Source organism: Carettochelys insculpta, chromosome 4, assembly GCF_033958435.1.
Source record: "Carettochelys insculpta isolate YL-2023 chromosome 4, ASM3395843v1, whole genome shotgun sequence".
Classification (NCBI taxonomy): Eukaryota; Metazoa; Chordata; order Testudines; family Carettochelyidae; genus Carettochelys; species Carettochelys insculpta.
In genome coordinates, this window is record NC_134140.1 from 43,119,564 (window position 1) to 43,134,514 (window position 14,951).

Genomic DNA, 14,951 nt, shown 5'->3' on the forward strand with positions numbered 1-14,951 from the left:
CCTGGTTGGACAGGCTAAGGTATGCATTGCCTCGGATTCCACTAGTTCACTGGGAGGTCCTCAAGATTTGCTCAGAAGAGGCATTGATCATCTTGATGGCACTGGCATGGGCCTGTCAGCACTGGTACTTGACCCTCCTGCACCTGTTTATCCGCAAGCCGATGATGTTACCAATCCGTCCGGACTTGTTGATGCAACAAGAGGGGAGACGGCAAAATCCCAGTCTCCAGTCTCTGCACCTCACAGCTTCGATGTTCTGTGGCTGAGGGACTGAGAGCTGACCTGTTCGGATCCCATAACGGAAGTATTGTTAAATAATAGAAAACCTTCCACAAGGGTGACTTATTTGGCTAAGTGGAAAAGGTTTTCCGTGTGGGTGTCTCACAGAGGGTTATCTCCCCTGCAAGCCCCATCCTGTTTATTTTAGATTACCTATGCGGTCTGGTACAGGAGGTCTTGTCCCTCTCTTCAGTTAGGGTGCACTCAGCTGCTCTCTCAGCCTTTCACCCGGGTCATGGAACATCTTCTGTGTTCTCAGACCCTGTAGTCAGAACGTTTTTGAAAGGTTTAGAAAGAATCAAGCCCCAGGTTTGGGCACCACTGCCCCTTTGGGATCTCAGTTTGGTGTTAGCCAAGCTTATGGGGGCCCCCTTTGAAAACAGCGTTTTTGGTGGCAATTACCTTAGCCAGGAGGGTACCTGAGTTGAGGGCACTTTCAGTGGACCCCTTGTACACAGTGTTTCACAAGGATAAGGTTAGGCTGAGACCTCACCCCACGTTTTTACCTAAGGTGGTCTCTGTGTTTCATGTTAACCAAGACATTTCCTTACCGGTATTTTACCCAAAGCCCCATGCCTCCCTGAGGGAGCAATGTTTACATACTTTGGATGTTAGAAGGGTGCTGGCCTTCTATGTGGATAGGACTAGGCCCTTTAGAAAAATGCAGCAACTGTTTGTGGCAGTTGCTGGTAGGATGAAGGGCCTTCTGGTCTCTTCCAAGCAGATTTCCTACTGGATAGTGACGTGCATCTAGGAGTGTTACAAGCTCACGGGGGTTCCTCCCCCTCCGGTTAGGGCATGCTCCATGAGAGCACAGGCATCTTCTGTGGCATATTTGGAGCAGGTGCCTATCCAGGATATCTGTAGGGTGGCCAGCCACCTGGTCCTCAGTTCATATGTTTACAGCACATTATGCTTTGATGCAGCACTCAGCATGCTGCAGTGGGCAGGGCGGTCCTGCAGTCTGTTTGGGGCTCTGACCCCACCTCCGAGGCATTGGCTTATAGTCACTCAACTTGGAATGGACATGAGCAATCACTTGAAGAAAAGACAATTACGTGTTCTGTAACTGGTGTTCTTTGAGATGTGTTGCTCATGTCCATTCCAAAACCCTCCCGCCTTCCCCACTGTCAGAGTGGGGAGGGAGGTGTCAGGCGGTGGATGTGGTGACTGGAATGAGCAGCACATCTCAAAGAACAGCAGTTACAGAATACATCTTTTCCTGGTGTTGAACCTATATATTGGTGAAAATTAACTTTGCAAATAGCAAAATAATTGAATTTGCCAAAAACTAACTTTAATAATACAAGTAAGAGTTTCTTCTTCAGCTTTTGTAGTTTAGAACTACATTTTTCAAAGCCATGACCTACATAAAGCAAAATACTTTGGCACAGCATTATTTTTTGAAAAAACAAAACAGGCTTAAGTTCTTAGAAGAGTGAAAGCAACAAAACAATAAACACTTGCACTACTCCATATTTTTAGAAGTAGAAAAAGGCTTCTCAAATATATTAAATGTTTTTATTTTTGCCCCTTGTCCAAGTCTATACAAAAGAATCCGCATAACATCTATATCTGTGCAGTGCAATATTAACCTGTTCTGAAGTTGATATAGATCTGATTGTAGAATGATTTATTTTAAACATTATTGATTCCACTAGAGGAATGCACCTGTAAGACATGGGCTAAAAAATCTCTAATATCTTGCAAATGACATTGATAATGGAAGGTGATTTTTACATAGTTACCATAAGAAACTTCAATCAACACATACACTTTTACAAGTAGAAATGGAATATAAAAAAGCAGTTAGTTTGGCCATTCATGAAAGCTAATGAAATATGGGTACTCCTTCAAAAACAGTAGGGTTACCCTGCATTCCTTGGGGATCGCACATGATAGTGGTGGAGAAACACTGCTCTGGCATTCAGCATCAGTAACAACAGCAGCAGTATTGTCTACAGTGCACATTTGGCTAGCTTTTGTCTCCTGTGAGACAGCGGAACTGCTGCAGGTCCCACAGGAGGAAGCAGTTGGGCTCAGGATTCTGCCAGTGCACAGGCCTTCCCCTGTTGTTGTATTTGCTTAGTTTATTGATAAGAAGATCATGCGAGACTGTGTGAAATGCATTACTAAAGTCTAGGTATACCACATACCATATCCCTAAGACTTGTTATCCTGTCAAAAAAAGCTATCAGATTGGTCTGGCATGATTTGTTCTTCACAAATCCATGCTGCCTGTTACCTATCACCTTATTTTCTTCCAGATGTTTGCAGATGAATTCCTTAATTATTTGTTCCATTATCTTTCCCTGCACAGAAGTTAAACTGACTGGTTTGTAGTTTCCTGGGTTGTTCTTTTTTCCCTTTTTATAGATAGGCACTATATTTGCCTTTTTCCAGTCTTCTGGAATCTCTCCTGACTTCCAGAACCTTTGAAAGATGGTACTTAAAGGCTCAGGAAATCTCCTCGATCAGCTTACGTATTCTAGGGTGCATTTCACCAGGCCCTGGTTTCTTGCAGACATCTAATTTTTCTTAAGTAATTTTGACTTGTTCTTTTTTTATTTTATCCTCTAAACCTATCCCCTTCTGCACAGTGGTGCAGATCATACCTCCATCAATAGTGATGTCCCATTCAACTAGAGTTAGGCATCATCAACAGCTTTCCTAGCACGAGTCTCTATCTAGGACATGTGCAATGCATGCCTTCATGACTCACTATGCTATCACCTAGCAGGCTGGCAGAACTGTGTTGCAATCAACACAATGAAGAACTCCTACCTGCCCCCAGAGGTACTGCTTTGGGAGTCCTCTAATATGAAATGGACATGACCAGGTACTCAAAGAGAAATAAAAATGTTACTAATTTTCCTTAACTGTTATTTCTTGAGATGTTGCTCATGTTCATTCCATGACCTGCTCTTCTTCCCCTCTGTCAGTATTCCAGCAAGAAGGAATTGAGGGGGGAGCCAGTGGTGCCCCATAATATTGGTACATATGTTCACCACTCCAGAGGCAGTCAGAGGCCAATCCCATACAGATGCACCACTGAGGGAAAAACTTCCATCACTGGTGCATGTGGTAAGCACATATATCTAACATGGAACAAACATGAGCAGCATACTTCAAGCAACAGTTACAGAAGGTCTTTTTCTCTTTGAGCTGTGGTACAAATATGTATTTCACCACCCGCCTTCTGTCCCATCTGCTCAGAGTATTGTTTTCAGGGATTCGGTGTGAAGGGGATGAATGGGATGTTTGGGGTAGTGCTGTCACATATAGCCAGGGAGCGACTATGGCCATTAAACTGGAAGAGATACTGCTCAGGAAATTTCTCCGGCTCCAGTATACTGCTTGCACTCATACCTAAATGGAAAACCTGTCTGCACCATATCGCCAACAACCATAGTTGTAGTAAACAAGCATTTCTTCCGCCATTTCAAGTGAATGGCTTTTCCACTGGTAATTACTGCTATCAGGAGACTTTTCTTCATATTCAGATAAAATTATGATGAAAAAAATGAATCCCATTACTCCTAATTACAATCCATGTGCTGCACTTAAAATGACTCTTCCCTCCTTGGTGTTCACATCCTTCAAATAATTGTAGACTGTGATCACAACACTCCTTAATTGTCTCTTGAGCTACAGACATGTGGGAGGGATAGCTCAGTGGTTTGAGCACTGGCCTGCTAAACCCAGGGTTGTGAGTTTAATTCTGAGTGGGCCATTTAGGGTTCTGGGGCAATAGATTAAAAAAAGGGGGGGGGGGGTGCTTGGTCCTGCCCAGGGGACTGGATTCAGTGATCTTCTAAGGTCCATTCCAGTTCATGAGATGTGATGTGTGTATCTGTACTGGTGATATGTATACCCAGGTAACCATACCAATGTTGCATTGATACAGATAATCCCCAGCATAGTGAGACTCTTAATTAGGCTGGACATTTACACTTTAAATTTTCCTTATAATTTAATTCCTATGCCATTATTATTTTTGTTATTTAAATGCTCTCCAATTTTTTTCATCTTTCTAGTAAGGAGGTGTCATAGCGGACTGTGATATTTCAGATGCATAGCCACATAAAGAAAAACTGCTTCCTTGCTCCAAATCCTAGACGTGATGCTTCTGCATTAACAGCCCAAAATTCCACTTGCCCTTTTTCTTTGCAATATGACTTTGCACATGAGTTTACATATGGTTCAGTAAAGCATTTAAGCACATGCAAACCATAAGCAGAGGCGACCTATGCGGGGATTCAGGGAGGGGCATTGGTCATGTGCCTGTGCCCCACCTCCACCTGCTTCTTCCAGTGCATGCAGAGGAATCTCCCATCCTCTCCTGGAATGGCGTGACCTAGGAGTAGCATGATCTATGAAGCTTGCACTGCTCTCAGGCTGCGCCACTCCAGGGGAGGCCCACTCACTCACTGGAAGCAGCACAGTGCTGAACCTGTGCATCCCCCATGCATCGCCTGTGAACATAAGCATAAGAGGTGTTGGTGTTTAAACACATGCTTTAGTAAACTGCTGAATCTATGCCTGTCTCAGTACAGGTGGAACCTCTGTAATCTGGAATCCACTCATCTGGCCACATCTGTAATCTGGCATGATCTTAGTTAGCCAGATGACCGTTTAATTATGGACCAAATGACCAAGTATCCTGTGGTCCCATAAAGTTTGTGTACAGCCACCAGTCCTGGCCTTGTGTTGTGAGCTGTAATTTACCCGTAAATGTCTTCTAGGATCTCAGTAAACGTTGGAAGTGTTGGTAATTACTAATGTGCTAGATAATGTTGACCTCCCATGATTCAGCAAATTCTCTTGTTCGGCGCAGGTCATGTTCCTGGGGTACCAGACTAGAGAGGTTCAGCCTGTATTTTACTGTTTACTGTACCTATGATCCTTTAGGCAAGTTTTAATTCCCTTTAGCTGTTCATTTCTGTGGCAGTTTGATTTCATTCTGAAGGTAGAAATTCATTAATTATGTCTAATGGTTTGCTAAAATCCCAAAACATATACCTCAAGTTTGTCTGTCAGGATTTGTTATTTATTAATTTGTGTTACTGATTGTCCAGAGTTTATTACCCAGATATTTAGTGATTTCTTAAACAGAGAGGTTAAAATTCCAGTGTTTGGAATGTTTTACACTTTCTCAAAATGTTTTCATTATGTTCTGCAGTTGCTTGCTCATGAAATTCTTTGAGCAGTTGTCACTGGGACATGACTTTCATGCTAGATTACTATTTTGTAGTGTATTCATTCTTCAGCAGGAGTAAACCAAGGAGACTAGTGAAGACTATTTGGAATACCATGTTTTGAAATGTGATGTTAATTTGAAACATGACAATATATTGTCATCTACTAAAAACTGGTATTTGTCAAATGTACTTTACAATAGTATCTGCGATATCAATTATTGCTATGTTTAAGGTAGGAAAAGACGTGCATGGTAATACATTGCAAATGCTGACAATATAATAATTACCATTTGTAGTACCTGCTGATTTGATTATTCAAACTGTATCATTCTCTGTACCAGATGAAACCATTTTGAATAATGGCACTTCAGGCTGCCTTTTGAATTGTACTTCAATAGCAACATCACAGATAAAACTTGCTAGCTTTTGCTGATGTGTTAGCTTATTCATTAGAATACTTCCTGGAGTACTGTCCTTCTAAAGAGCATTGGATGTGTAGCATATCCACAGTTCTGTCTGTTTTGTCTGTTTATGGATTGCTCATGGATACCATGAAAGTTACCCATATCTGATCGTGGTTATTAATTTCTAAGTTTTTCTTCAGATTCACCTATAATGCAGTGCATCTAACACTGGATTTCTCCCTCCGTTTTTAAAATAGTATCTTAATTGTTCATCCGTTTGAAAAACTCTGTTCCTAGAGTGAGCCTAAAATCTTTGTGTATTAGAATAGGGCAAGCTACACCATCTAGTGGATGTGAGGACATTATCGAGGCAGAATTTTTTGAATAGAATCAACAAGGGCTTTGATGTGTCCCTTTCATTTTGAATTTAATTGCTCTGTGTTTTAAAGAGGTATATCAGACCTCAATGCAGGGCACTTCTTTTCTTCAGTATGCTCATTCTACGTGGGGAACAGCCATCTTGTGAGTTAGGCAAAAGTCTCTGGTTAAACACTGTACGCTTTTTGTTATCTAGTTCCTGGAGATCATGCTAAATTTCAGATTTCATTATGAGATGCCATTATTGAATTTAATTGTTTAAGCAGTGCTGCTTCTGGCTCTTCACTGAAATAGTTGTGCAGATTCAGACTCTGCTCTCTGTAGTGTTACTGAATAATATACCCAGTTGTGTTTAAAATAAAACAGAGAAGACATGGAAGTTGGGGTTACTCACAGTGGAGGAATTATATTTTATGTCCCTTTTCAAGTGCAGCTCCATCAGCTTTATCATCTATCCTTGCCTCCTGCTTAATCTAGAATAACAGCTTCATTTTCTTTTTCTTTCTTTCTACTGTAATCAGTTTGAAATGCAGAGAACTTCAGAGAGCATGCCACTACTAGGGGAAGGGATAGACAATTTTATCTCGGCCCAAAGTGGATGCTACACTGCTATACTGAGGGAGCTGCCCTAGGGAAAGGAAACAGGGACCTCCTCCTTGGTGAATAACATTATAGTTAAACTGTATTTGGGAACTTTCTTTTGGAGCAATAGCCTTATCTGATGGCTTGCAGCAGTACTAAGAAAAACTAAAAGGTATTATACTTTCCAAATGATCTGATCCTTTTAGTGTTGCAATGTGTATGTTTGATATGCTGCTGATTTCAGGAAGAAGACACAAGTTAAATTCTTCAAAATCCATTACATTTATTCCTTATGGAGAAAAATTTTCAAAAGCACATAAATGACTTAGAGCGTGGTTTCCCAAACTGGGGGGCGTGAAGAAATTCGAGGGCGGGGGTGCAAGATGACCCAGCCCCTCCCCCTCTACTCCCAAACCTGAAGAAGGAGCCAATGTTTGCTTTTGGCTCTCAGCCCCTGCCATTTTATGTGGGTGACCCGGCACAGCCACTGTATAAAGCAGGCAGCCAGTGAAGACCCATGTGCAAAGGTGAATGAGTGTGGGTAGAGGGGGAAGAGGACGAGGATGGGATTAGATGGGGTGCTGAGGGTGCCTGGTTCTGGAGGGGGGGATGGGGATGAGATAAGAGTGAGGGGCTGGTGGTGCCTGGCTTTGTGGGAGGGGAGGGGCTCAGGTGGGTGGTTCATGGGGCTTGTGGGACTCACTGGGCTTGAGTAGCTGCTCTGGCGTTGCATAGCTCAGGCAGCTTGGGCTGGCAGGTAGGCAGCTCAGGCTGCCGGGTGGGTGGCTGGCCCACAGCAACATGGAGCTTGGGCGGCTTGGGCTGGCGGGTGGGTTGCTGGCTCTGGCAGCGTGGCTGGCCTGTGGCTGAGGCAGGTGGCTGGTGGGTGGGCGGCTGGTCCCGGCAGCACGGGGCTTGGGTGCCTGGTGGGCAGACAGGCGGCTAGCCCTGGTGGCTGGCAGGCAGGCGAGTGGCTGGCCCCGGTGGTGTGGGGCTCGGGCAAGTGGCTCTGGCAGTGTAGGTCTCAGGTGGGAAGGTGGCTGGCGCACGCAGCTCTGGTGTCTAGCACGGGGCTCAGGCAGCTGGTCAGCTGGGGCTGCACCAGGCACCCACAAGGGCCAAGAAAAACTATTTGTGCTTATTTTTAATTTTAAATAACATTTTTGTATCAAGTTTTTGTGTTTATTTTAAATTACTAATTGAATTTTTTTGTTCAGGGGGGTTGGATGATGGTAAAGAAGAGATGGGGGTGGCATGAGGGTTTCTCAAAAATCAAAAGGGGCAGGGGGGCGTGATGCCAAAAAGTTTGGGAGCCACTGCCTTCGAGGCTTAGACACTTTTGAAACCAAAACTTGAGTTACTACAAGTTCAACCTCCCTGGTCTGGCACATTTGGGACCTGAGTGGTCCCAGACCAAGGTGGTCAGTCTTGCTGATACCTCCTCCCACCACCTCAGCCCTGGTCCGGGCTTCCCTTCCCATTGTCACTGTATCTTTCTGACCCCTCCCACTTCCCACCCACAGGCTCGCCAGCTGTTGACTCCCAGCCCCAGCCACTCCTCCTTAGGTCGTGATGTTACATGCAGCCCCAGCTTCCTGGGGCTGTGGATTTGCACGCGGCCCCAGTCGTGGCTTCCCAAGGCCAAGGCTTTGTGTGCAGCCATGGCTGTGGATTTCCCACCATGAGTCACTGCTCCCCAGCCAGGGGCTTTGTGCACAGCCCTGGCCACGTCTTCTGGGGGCCACAGCTTCCTCACCACCTCTGTGATGAGCCTGGGCTGCAAGCTTACCAGCCCGGGCCGCTGTTCCCTGCTGATGCTCTGTGGCTGCTGCCCCCCAACACACACACTTCGTCACCGGACCAGCTGTGGCTGCCCAGTCTTGGGCTCCTGCCACTAGTCTGATTGGCCCCTCCGGCTCCCAGCCCCAGGACTGTCTGATCCTGTAAGGTCCAAGTTCCTGCTGGACGATGGAGGTTGACGAACAAGAGAGTGCCAGATTTAGGAGCTTTAAACCCTAATGAAATTAGGGCTTGGGCTCCTGAGTCATTTAGGTATAAAACTAGGTGAAATTTTTGGGCTAATATTTTACTCATTGAAAACTATAGTTTTGGGGGACTAATTGCATTTAGTGCAAAAATATTTTTGGGACTTCAGCAAGAAACTATTTTGATTAACTAAAATGCATTGCATTTTTTTAACTCAGTTGAGGACAAACTAAACCCTTTTTATTCCCTTTCTCTACTTCTAGCAAACCAAAAAAACCAGCTATTCACCCAGCTTTGTTTAGGGTAAAAAAATATCCAAGAGCATCTGTGTGCATTGGGTGGAGCCTAAGTGCTCCATTAAGGACATTACATGTGTTGATAGTATTTTAAATGCTCGATTATCATTATTAGGTGTTTATAATGACTGAGGGAAAAAGATTAAAACAAAACTGTATCTTCCATCTGAGTCCCAGTACTAGAACCGTGCACTGAAATGTCAAGATCTTCTCTGAACTTTTCTTCTTAACAAATTTGACAGAGTCCTCAGCACAACAATCCTTTGCATTTGAAAATTTTGAAAAAACCACTGTTATTCAGTTCTAACTGAAATCATTATGGTGCTGTTCGCAACACAGGTAGGCTTTTATTCTTAGCGTAGGACCAGTTAAAATTGGCTTTTTCTGTAAAGGTTTGAAAAAAATGTTACAGAAAAAAAAATCTTAAGCTCATAAAAACGTGCAAGAAAAAAAACCCAAACATGAAGAGTAGACAGTGAAAAGTGGGTGATGTAAGTCAAATATTATTTGAAAAGTTATAATCATTATATCAAAGATACTATTTTTAAAGAAGAGCTCTCTTCCCAATCCCTAAATCATTATCTATTTATCTTTGTTATATTTTTCTCCACCCCTTCAAATTCATTCTAGGTAATTTTATTTTTCTGAATCACCGTGTGTTAAATTTTGTCCTCATGTGAAAATGAGGAAATACTGATACTGTAATATTTACTTTCTGGGTTCAGTTGCTTTCTTTTCTTTGCAGGCTTTATGCAGTTGGTGGTCGGGATGGAAGTTCTTGTCTCAAATCTGTAGAATGCTTTGATCCTCATACTAATAAGTGGACTCTGTGTGCTCAAATGTCAAAGAGAAGAGGAGGTGTGGGAGTAACGACTTGGAATGGGTTCCTGTATGCTATTGGTGGGCATGATGCTCCAGCATCAAACTTGACATCCAGACTGTCAGATTGTGTGGAAAGGTAATATCTAGATGAAAGTAGTTCTAGTGAAAAAATCTGGCATGATTCTCACAAAGAGCTGTAATGAGAACTATTAAAACGGTGATATAATTTTAATACTAGGAGATATGTAGATAACATACCATATAATCAAAACATTATTTATAATATGCCTAATATGCAACAGAGTAAAAATGCCATCTTATTGCACTTTATTCAAAAAAAATTTTGTTTTTTTTCAAAAATTTTACTATATGGTTCAGACTTCACTTCAAGAAAAAAACTTTAATCAAGGTGCTTACAAATATTAGAGTTTCACCCAAACTGGCCTTGAAAAAAAGATAGAACTTTCACCATTCATAAGGTAACTTATAAATAAGTTACAAATCAATTTCTACCAGTTCTTTAATGCCACCCTTTTCTTTGCTCCTTGATTTGGGAGCAGAGCACGTTTGGTCATAAAAGAGGGAAAATTGTGTGTGTGGTAGAAAAAAAAATCTATTGTATAAAGGCTAGAAAAGATAAACACAGTAAACATACTCCAGATATTTCTTGGACCAAGTTCCATGGTCCAGTTTGCAGGATTGTGGGCTTATTGAAAAGTTGAACTGGTAAAGACATCAGAAACCGTATTTTAGTCATGGATTGTCAAATAACTATTAGAAAAGATTTAATTGTTATAATTTATAGTGCCATCTTTGCTTTGCAGCTTTACCCTTTCCTAATTAGCTTACAACAGAAACTTTACAAGATTATCATTCAAATACCTCTTTAAGGAATGAGTCATATATACTGCTAAATGAAGTTATGTACAATATTGTTAGCAGCGGTAGGAATCTTGTTCTGTTTGTCACAAGGTGAGGTTATTTTTTATAATTTGAATTTTTGTTCGTGCTTTGAGAAATAATCAACTTTACTTGTATATTCCCATCCAGTAAATGAATTCATTTAACCTTGTCACTACACTTAATGTGCTACAACTTAAAATATTTCAACTGAAATCATGGGGCCTTTTCAGTATTTGGCAATGCAGGAGGTGTGCTTCTATTGAATGTACTGACTGTACAAATGATTAACCAAATGATGCTTTTAAGGGAAGGGTTTAAACAAGTAAGAAATCCTTTTAATTTCACACCTGAAGAGAAAATACTCCCTTCCTGATTCCATTAGATAGTCTACTACCTTGAGAGAGTCAATTTCACTATTTTTTTATTAATGGGATTTCAGGCAACGATATCTGACTTTTATAAAAATTCTCTTTGCAGGTATGATCCAAAAACAGATGTGTGGACTGCAGTGGCCTCAATGAGCATCAGCAGAGATGCAGTGGGAGTGTGTCTTCTTGGTGACAAGCTATATGCTGTTGGAGGCTACGATGGGCAAACCTATCTTAATACAGTGGAGTCTTATGATCCCCAGACCAATGAATGGACCCAGGTACAGTTTCTAATTAAATTTTAGTGGTCCCAAAAGTGTGCTTTTTGTTTCCAATAAAGAAAAGAGATAAAGTACATGCCAAAAGGAGTTTACCTACATTGATATTATAAGACAGTAGAGGTATAGCAGAAGAAAGATGGAGATAAAGATCAAGAATTTCAAAAATAATTTAAAAGTAAAGTGCCTAAATCAGATATCTGATTTTTCAGAAGTACTGAGCACCCATCACTAGAGCCCTACACAGATACAAAATTTGCATCCACCTCTGTAAGAATCGTTGGTGAATATGTGTGTCCACATACACGGATGTGGATATTCACAGATTTAAAGCAGACATCTGTGGATTCCCAAGATTCCAGCTATGAAATTAGTATCCACATCCATATCCTCAAAAAATGAGCCACAGATATCCATATTCACATCCGATACCCATGGATATAAAACAGATAACCACAGATTTGCAGGGTTATACCCATAAGCTTCCATGTTTCTACATTTGATCGTTTTGGCAAGTGTCAAGAATATTGTATGATTATTCAAAATGGATAGAGCAATATGATAAAGCAAAGGGCTTTTTTAAAAAAAGATGAATAAATAACTGGAAGACAAGTTCTTTTATTTTTCTTTTGTAAATAAGTTTTTTAAAAAAATTGTAGGGCCCCATTTAGTTCTCACTGCCTGTTACCAGGTCCTCCTTAATCAAATTCTGATATGATTTCCCTGATTAAACTCCTTTTGGCATCTGTTTTATCAAGATACTTACACCATGCTTATAGTCATAGAAATCAAGGCTGCCCTACTTTCTCCTTTATGCACAAACCTTTAAGTGCTGCCTGAGACCATTTTACAGGTGATCAAGAGCTGCGTTAAAAGCTCCATTAGGAGACCTTCACAACTGAAGTTATTTCCAGTGCACAATAACTTTTTTTTTTTGGTTCTACCAAACCTCTGAGCAATGCTGTATGGTGTTCAATGTCATCTACAGGATTGGGACTGTTGCACAGCTAGGAAATAGAGACAAGTACTGTTAGACCTAGAAGTACTGTGTTAGATTATAATCATATTTTAAAGTATAACAAAATATTTTATTTTTCAAGCCAGGGTATAAAACACCTAAACATTATATCTTGACATTATGACATATATAATATTATATCAACTGCTATTATGCATGGTTTTGAAAGTTTTTCTTAATTTAATAAAGTTAATTATATTTTATAAACATACCACATGTCAATCATTTTGGTGTTTTTTTGTTTGTTTTTTCTTCCTTTATAGGTTGCACCATTGTGCCTAGGAAGAGCTGGAGCATGTGTTGTGACTGTAAAACTGTAATAATTTTATATATGGAGATACAAGACTCCTCCACAGATTCACTGCTTTTTGCCTCAAGTGAATTAATACATTATCAGTACACAGAGGTGCTGTGTATTTTCCACAGAGCTAAGTGTTTGGTCTTAAAATAGCATACAGCTAAACAATTTTCATGGACCAATAATAAGCACTTTTAAAAAACTTATTACCATATACAGAAACTGTATTGGTAAACTATTGTACTGCAGCCAGTTGATTGCCAGCAAAGACTTTCTTATTAGTAAATTCTAAGAACCTGAGTAAGTCTATTCTAAAATAATTAAATGTTAGAGATTAGGGACCATGATACTGCAAAATGCATGGGAGTGACTTTATTCACAGAAGCAATCAAAGTGATTTCAATGTGCATGAGAGGTTGCAGGATCAGGCCCTAGATATTTGATTTGCCTCTACTGAAGTTGTTTTGATGCAGCTATGTTGGATATTTTGTTTTTCAGTGCAGTTTGCAAACAAATGCAAACTAGTTACAAATGGCAGGTATATTTCTTGCCTTGGAGATGAAGGTGTATATTTGGTGACTATATTGCACTTTTTCACCACAATTAAGGTTTAGCAACCATTTTATTTAACCAAAGCCTTATTTTACATATTGTCTTTATTATGCTAAGAGAAATCTGCTAATTAATACTTCTGCTGCAGTCATGCAGCATCCAGTATACTCTGGATTTTTAAAGGTTGTGTGTAAAATGCAGTATGTTGTATTTCTTTACTTAGTTCTATCTCATATTATTTATATCAGATTGTAACTCTGTTTTTCCTTTGAAAATAAATTGACAACATCTGAAGTGTGATTAAAAGTGACCCACAGAAGTTAATACGAGTGCTGTGGGAACTCCTATGCATCACATTACATGAAGGTTAAAAATTGATCAATGATTGTTTTTTAAATTGAATTTAAATTGGTGATTTGCACTTTTTTGAAAAGTACAGATTTATATGGTAAAATGAAATACTTGTGCTGTTTTTTTCCCTATAATATTAGTTCAGCAGATGAAGGTGTCGATCCTACAAGATGCTGAATGCCCTTAGTTGAGAAGGTTAAATACCTTGCATAAGAGTAATAGTGCCTCACAGGATCTGACCCAGTTAGTTACATCATTTAATATTATACTGAACTTCCTTTGCGATACTATATAATTTGCCTTTTTGATTTGGTTGCTTATAGTTCATTCCACAGAATTGTGTGGCCATTCCAAATGTTCTCTGAAAGTTTTGTGAGTGTTTTGTTTTGTTTTTGTTTCTATTTTGGCATTTGCTTTTCTGTGCCTTGTTTCATGTTTTCAAAGAGTAAAATATATGATAGTGTTTCTTTGTGTTGGAAAATTTGAAACTGTGGGCTCACTGAATGTTTGTGAAAGTAAGTTCAAAGTGTCTGATACAGTCTTTGTACATTTGTAATTTTTAAATGCCAATGTGATTGTTAATGGTTATGAACTATTTATTATTTTAAAAGAGATTACTGAGCAGTAAAACTTTGTGATGGAATCTGTAATGTTTGAATCCTTAATTTATCTTTAAATATATGCTGGTGATCATTGTTTAGTATAAATTGAAAACTGTTAAAATATTTTAAAGTACAATTTCCATTTGGTGGGATAGTGCCTTATTTTATGCAGCCTTCTAATACAAACATTTCATGCTTGGATTAGCACATTTAAAACTGATTTATCTCAGCTGCTTTACATTGTTTAACATTCATTATGCTGGACTTCTATTATTACAAAAACATCTCCTCTGTCTCTATCAAAGATTTAGATTTGCTCTTCATTGCAATATCTCATCACCAAAAACAAAAAGAGATGAAATCTTAGGCATTTTGAGAGGATTATACTATTAATGCCTCCATCTCTTGTACACCACTTTTTTAAATGTGAATATCCTGTTCCAAGTGAGTTTCTTTCACCAGAGTTATTGGAATAACATACTCAGGGAATACATTCCTCTTTTCACAATACATAAATAGCATAGGCAGCAGACATGCAAGTATCTTCACTACTTTGTCAATGCCTGTGTGTTTAAGGGCTCTTTTTTGGAGGAACAAGGATAGTAGGGCAGTTTACTTTCCATGCCTATTCAA

The 14,951-nt window shown here is 40.1% G+C and overlaps 1 protein-coding gene across 5 annotated transcripts in view; it reads left to right on the plus strand.

The window, feature by feature from the left end:
* Positions 1-14,518, plus strand: part of KLHL5 (kelch like family member 5) — a 218,534-nt gene extending 204,016 nt beyond the window's left edge. For all 5 annotated transcript variants that reach the window (XM_074992605.1, XM_074992607.1, XM_074992609.1 and 2 more), the window contains 3 exons: positions 9,872-10,084; positions 11,329-11,500; positions 12,779-14,518. In XM_074992605.1, coding sequence (XP_074848706.1) covers positions 9,872-10,084; positions 11,329-11,500; positions 12,779-12,835 — 442 coding nt within the window. In that variant the 3' untranslated portion in view covers positions 12,836-14,518. The remainder of the gene's footprint in view (positions 1-9,871; positions 10,085-11,328; positions 11,501-12,778) is intronic.
* Positions 14,519-14,951: the final 433 nt, after the last annotated feature.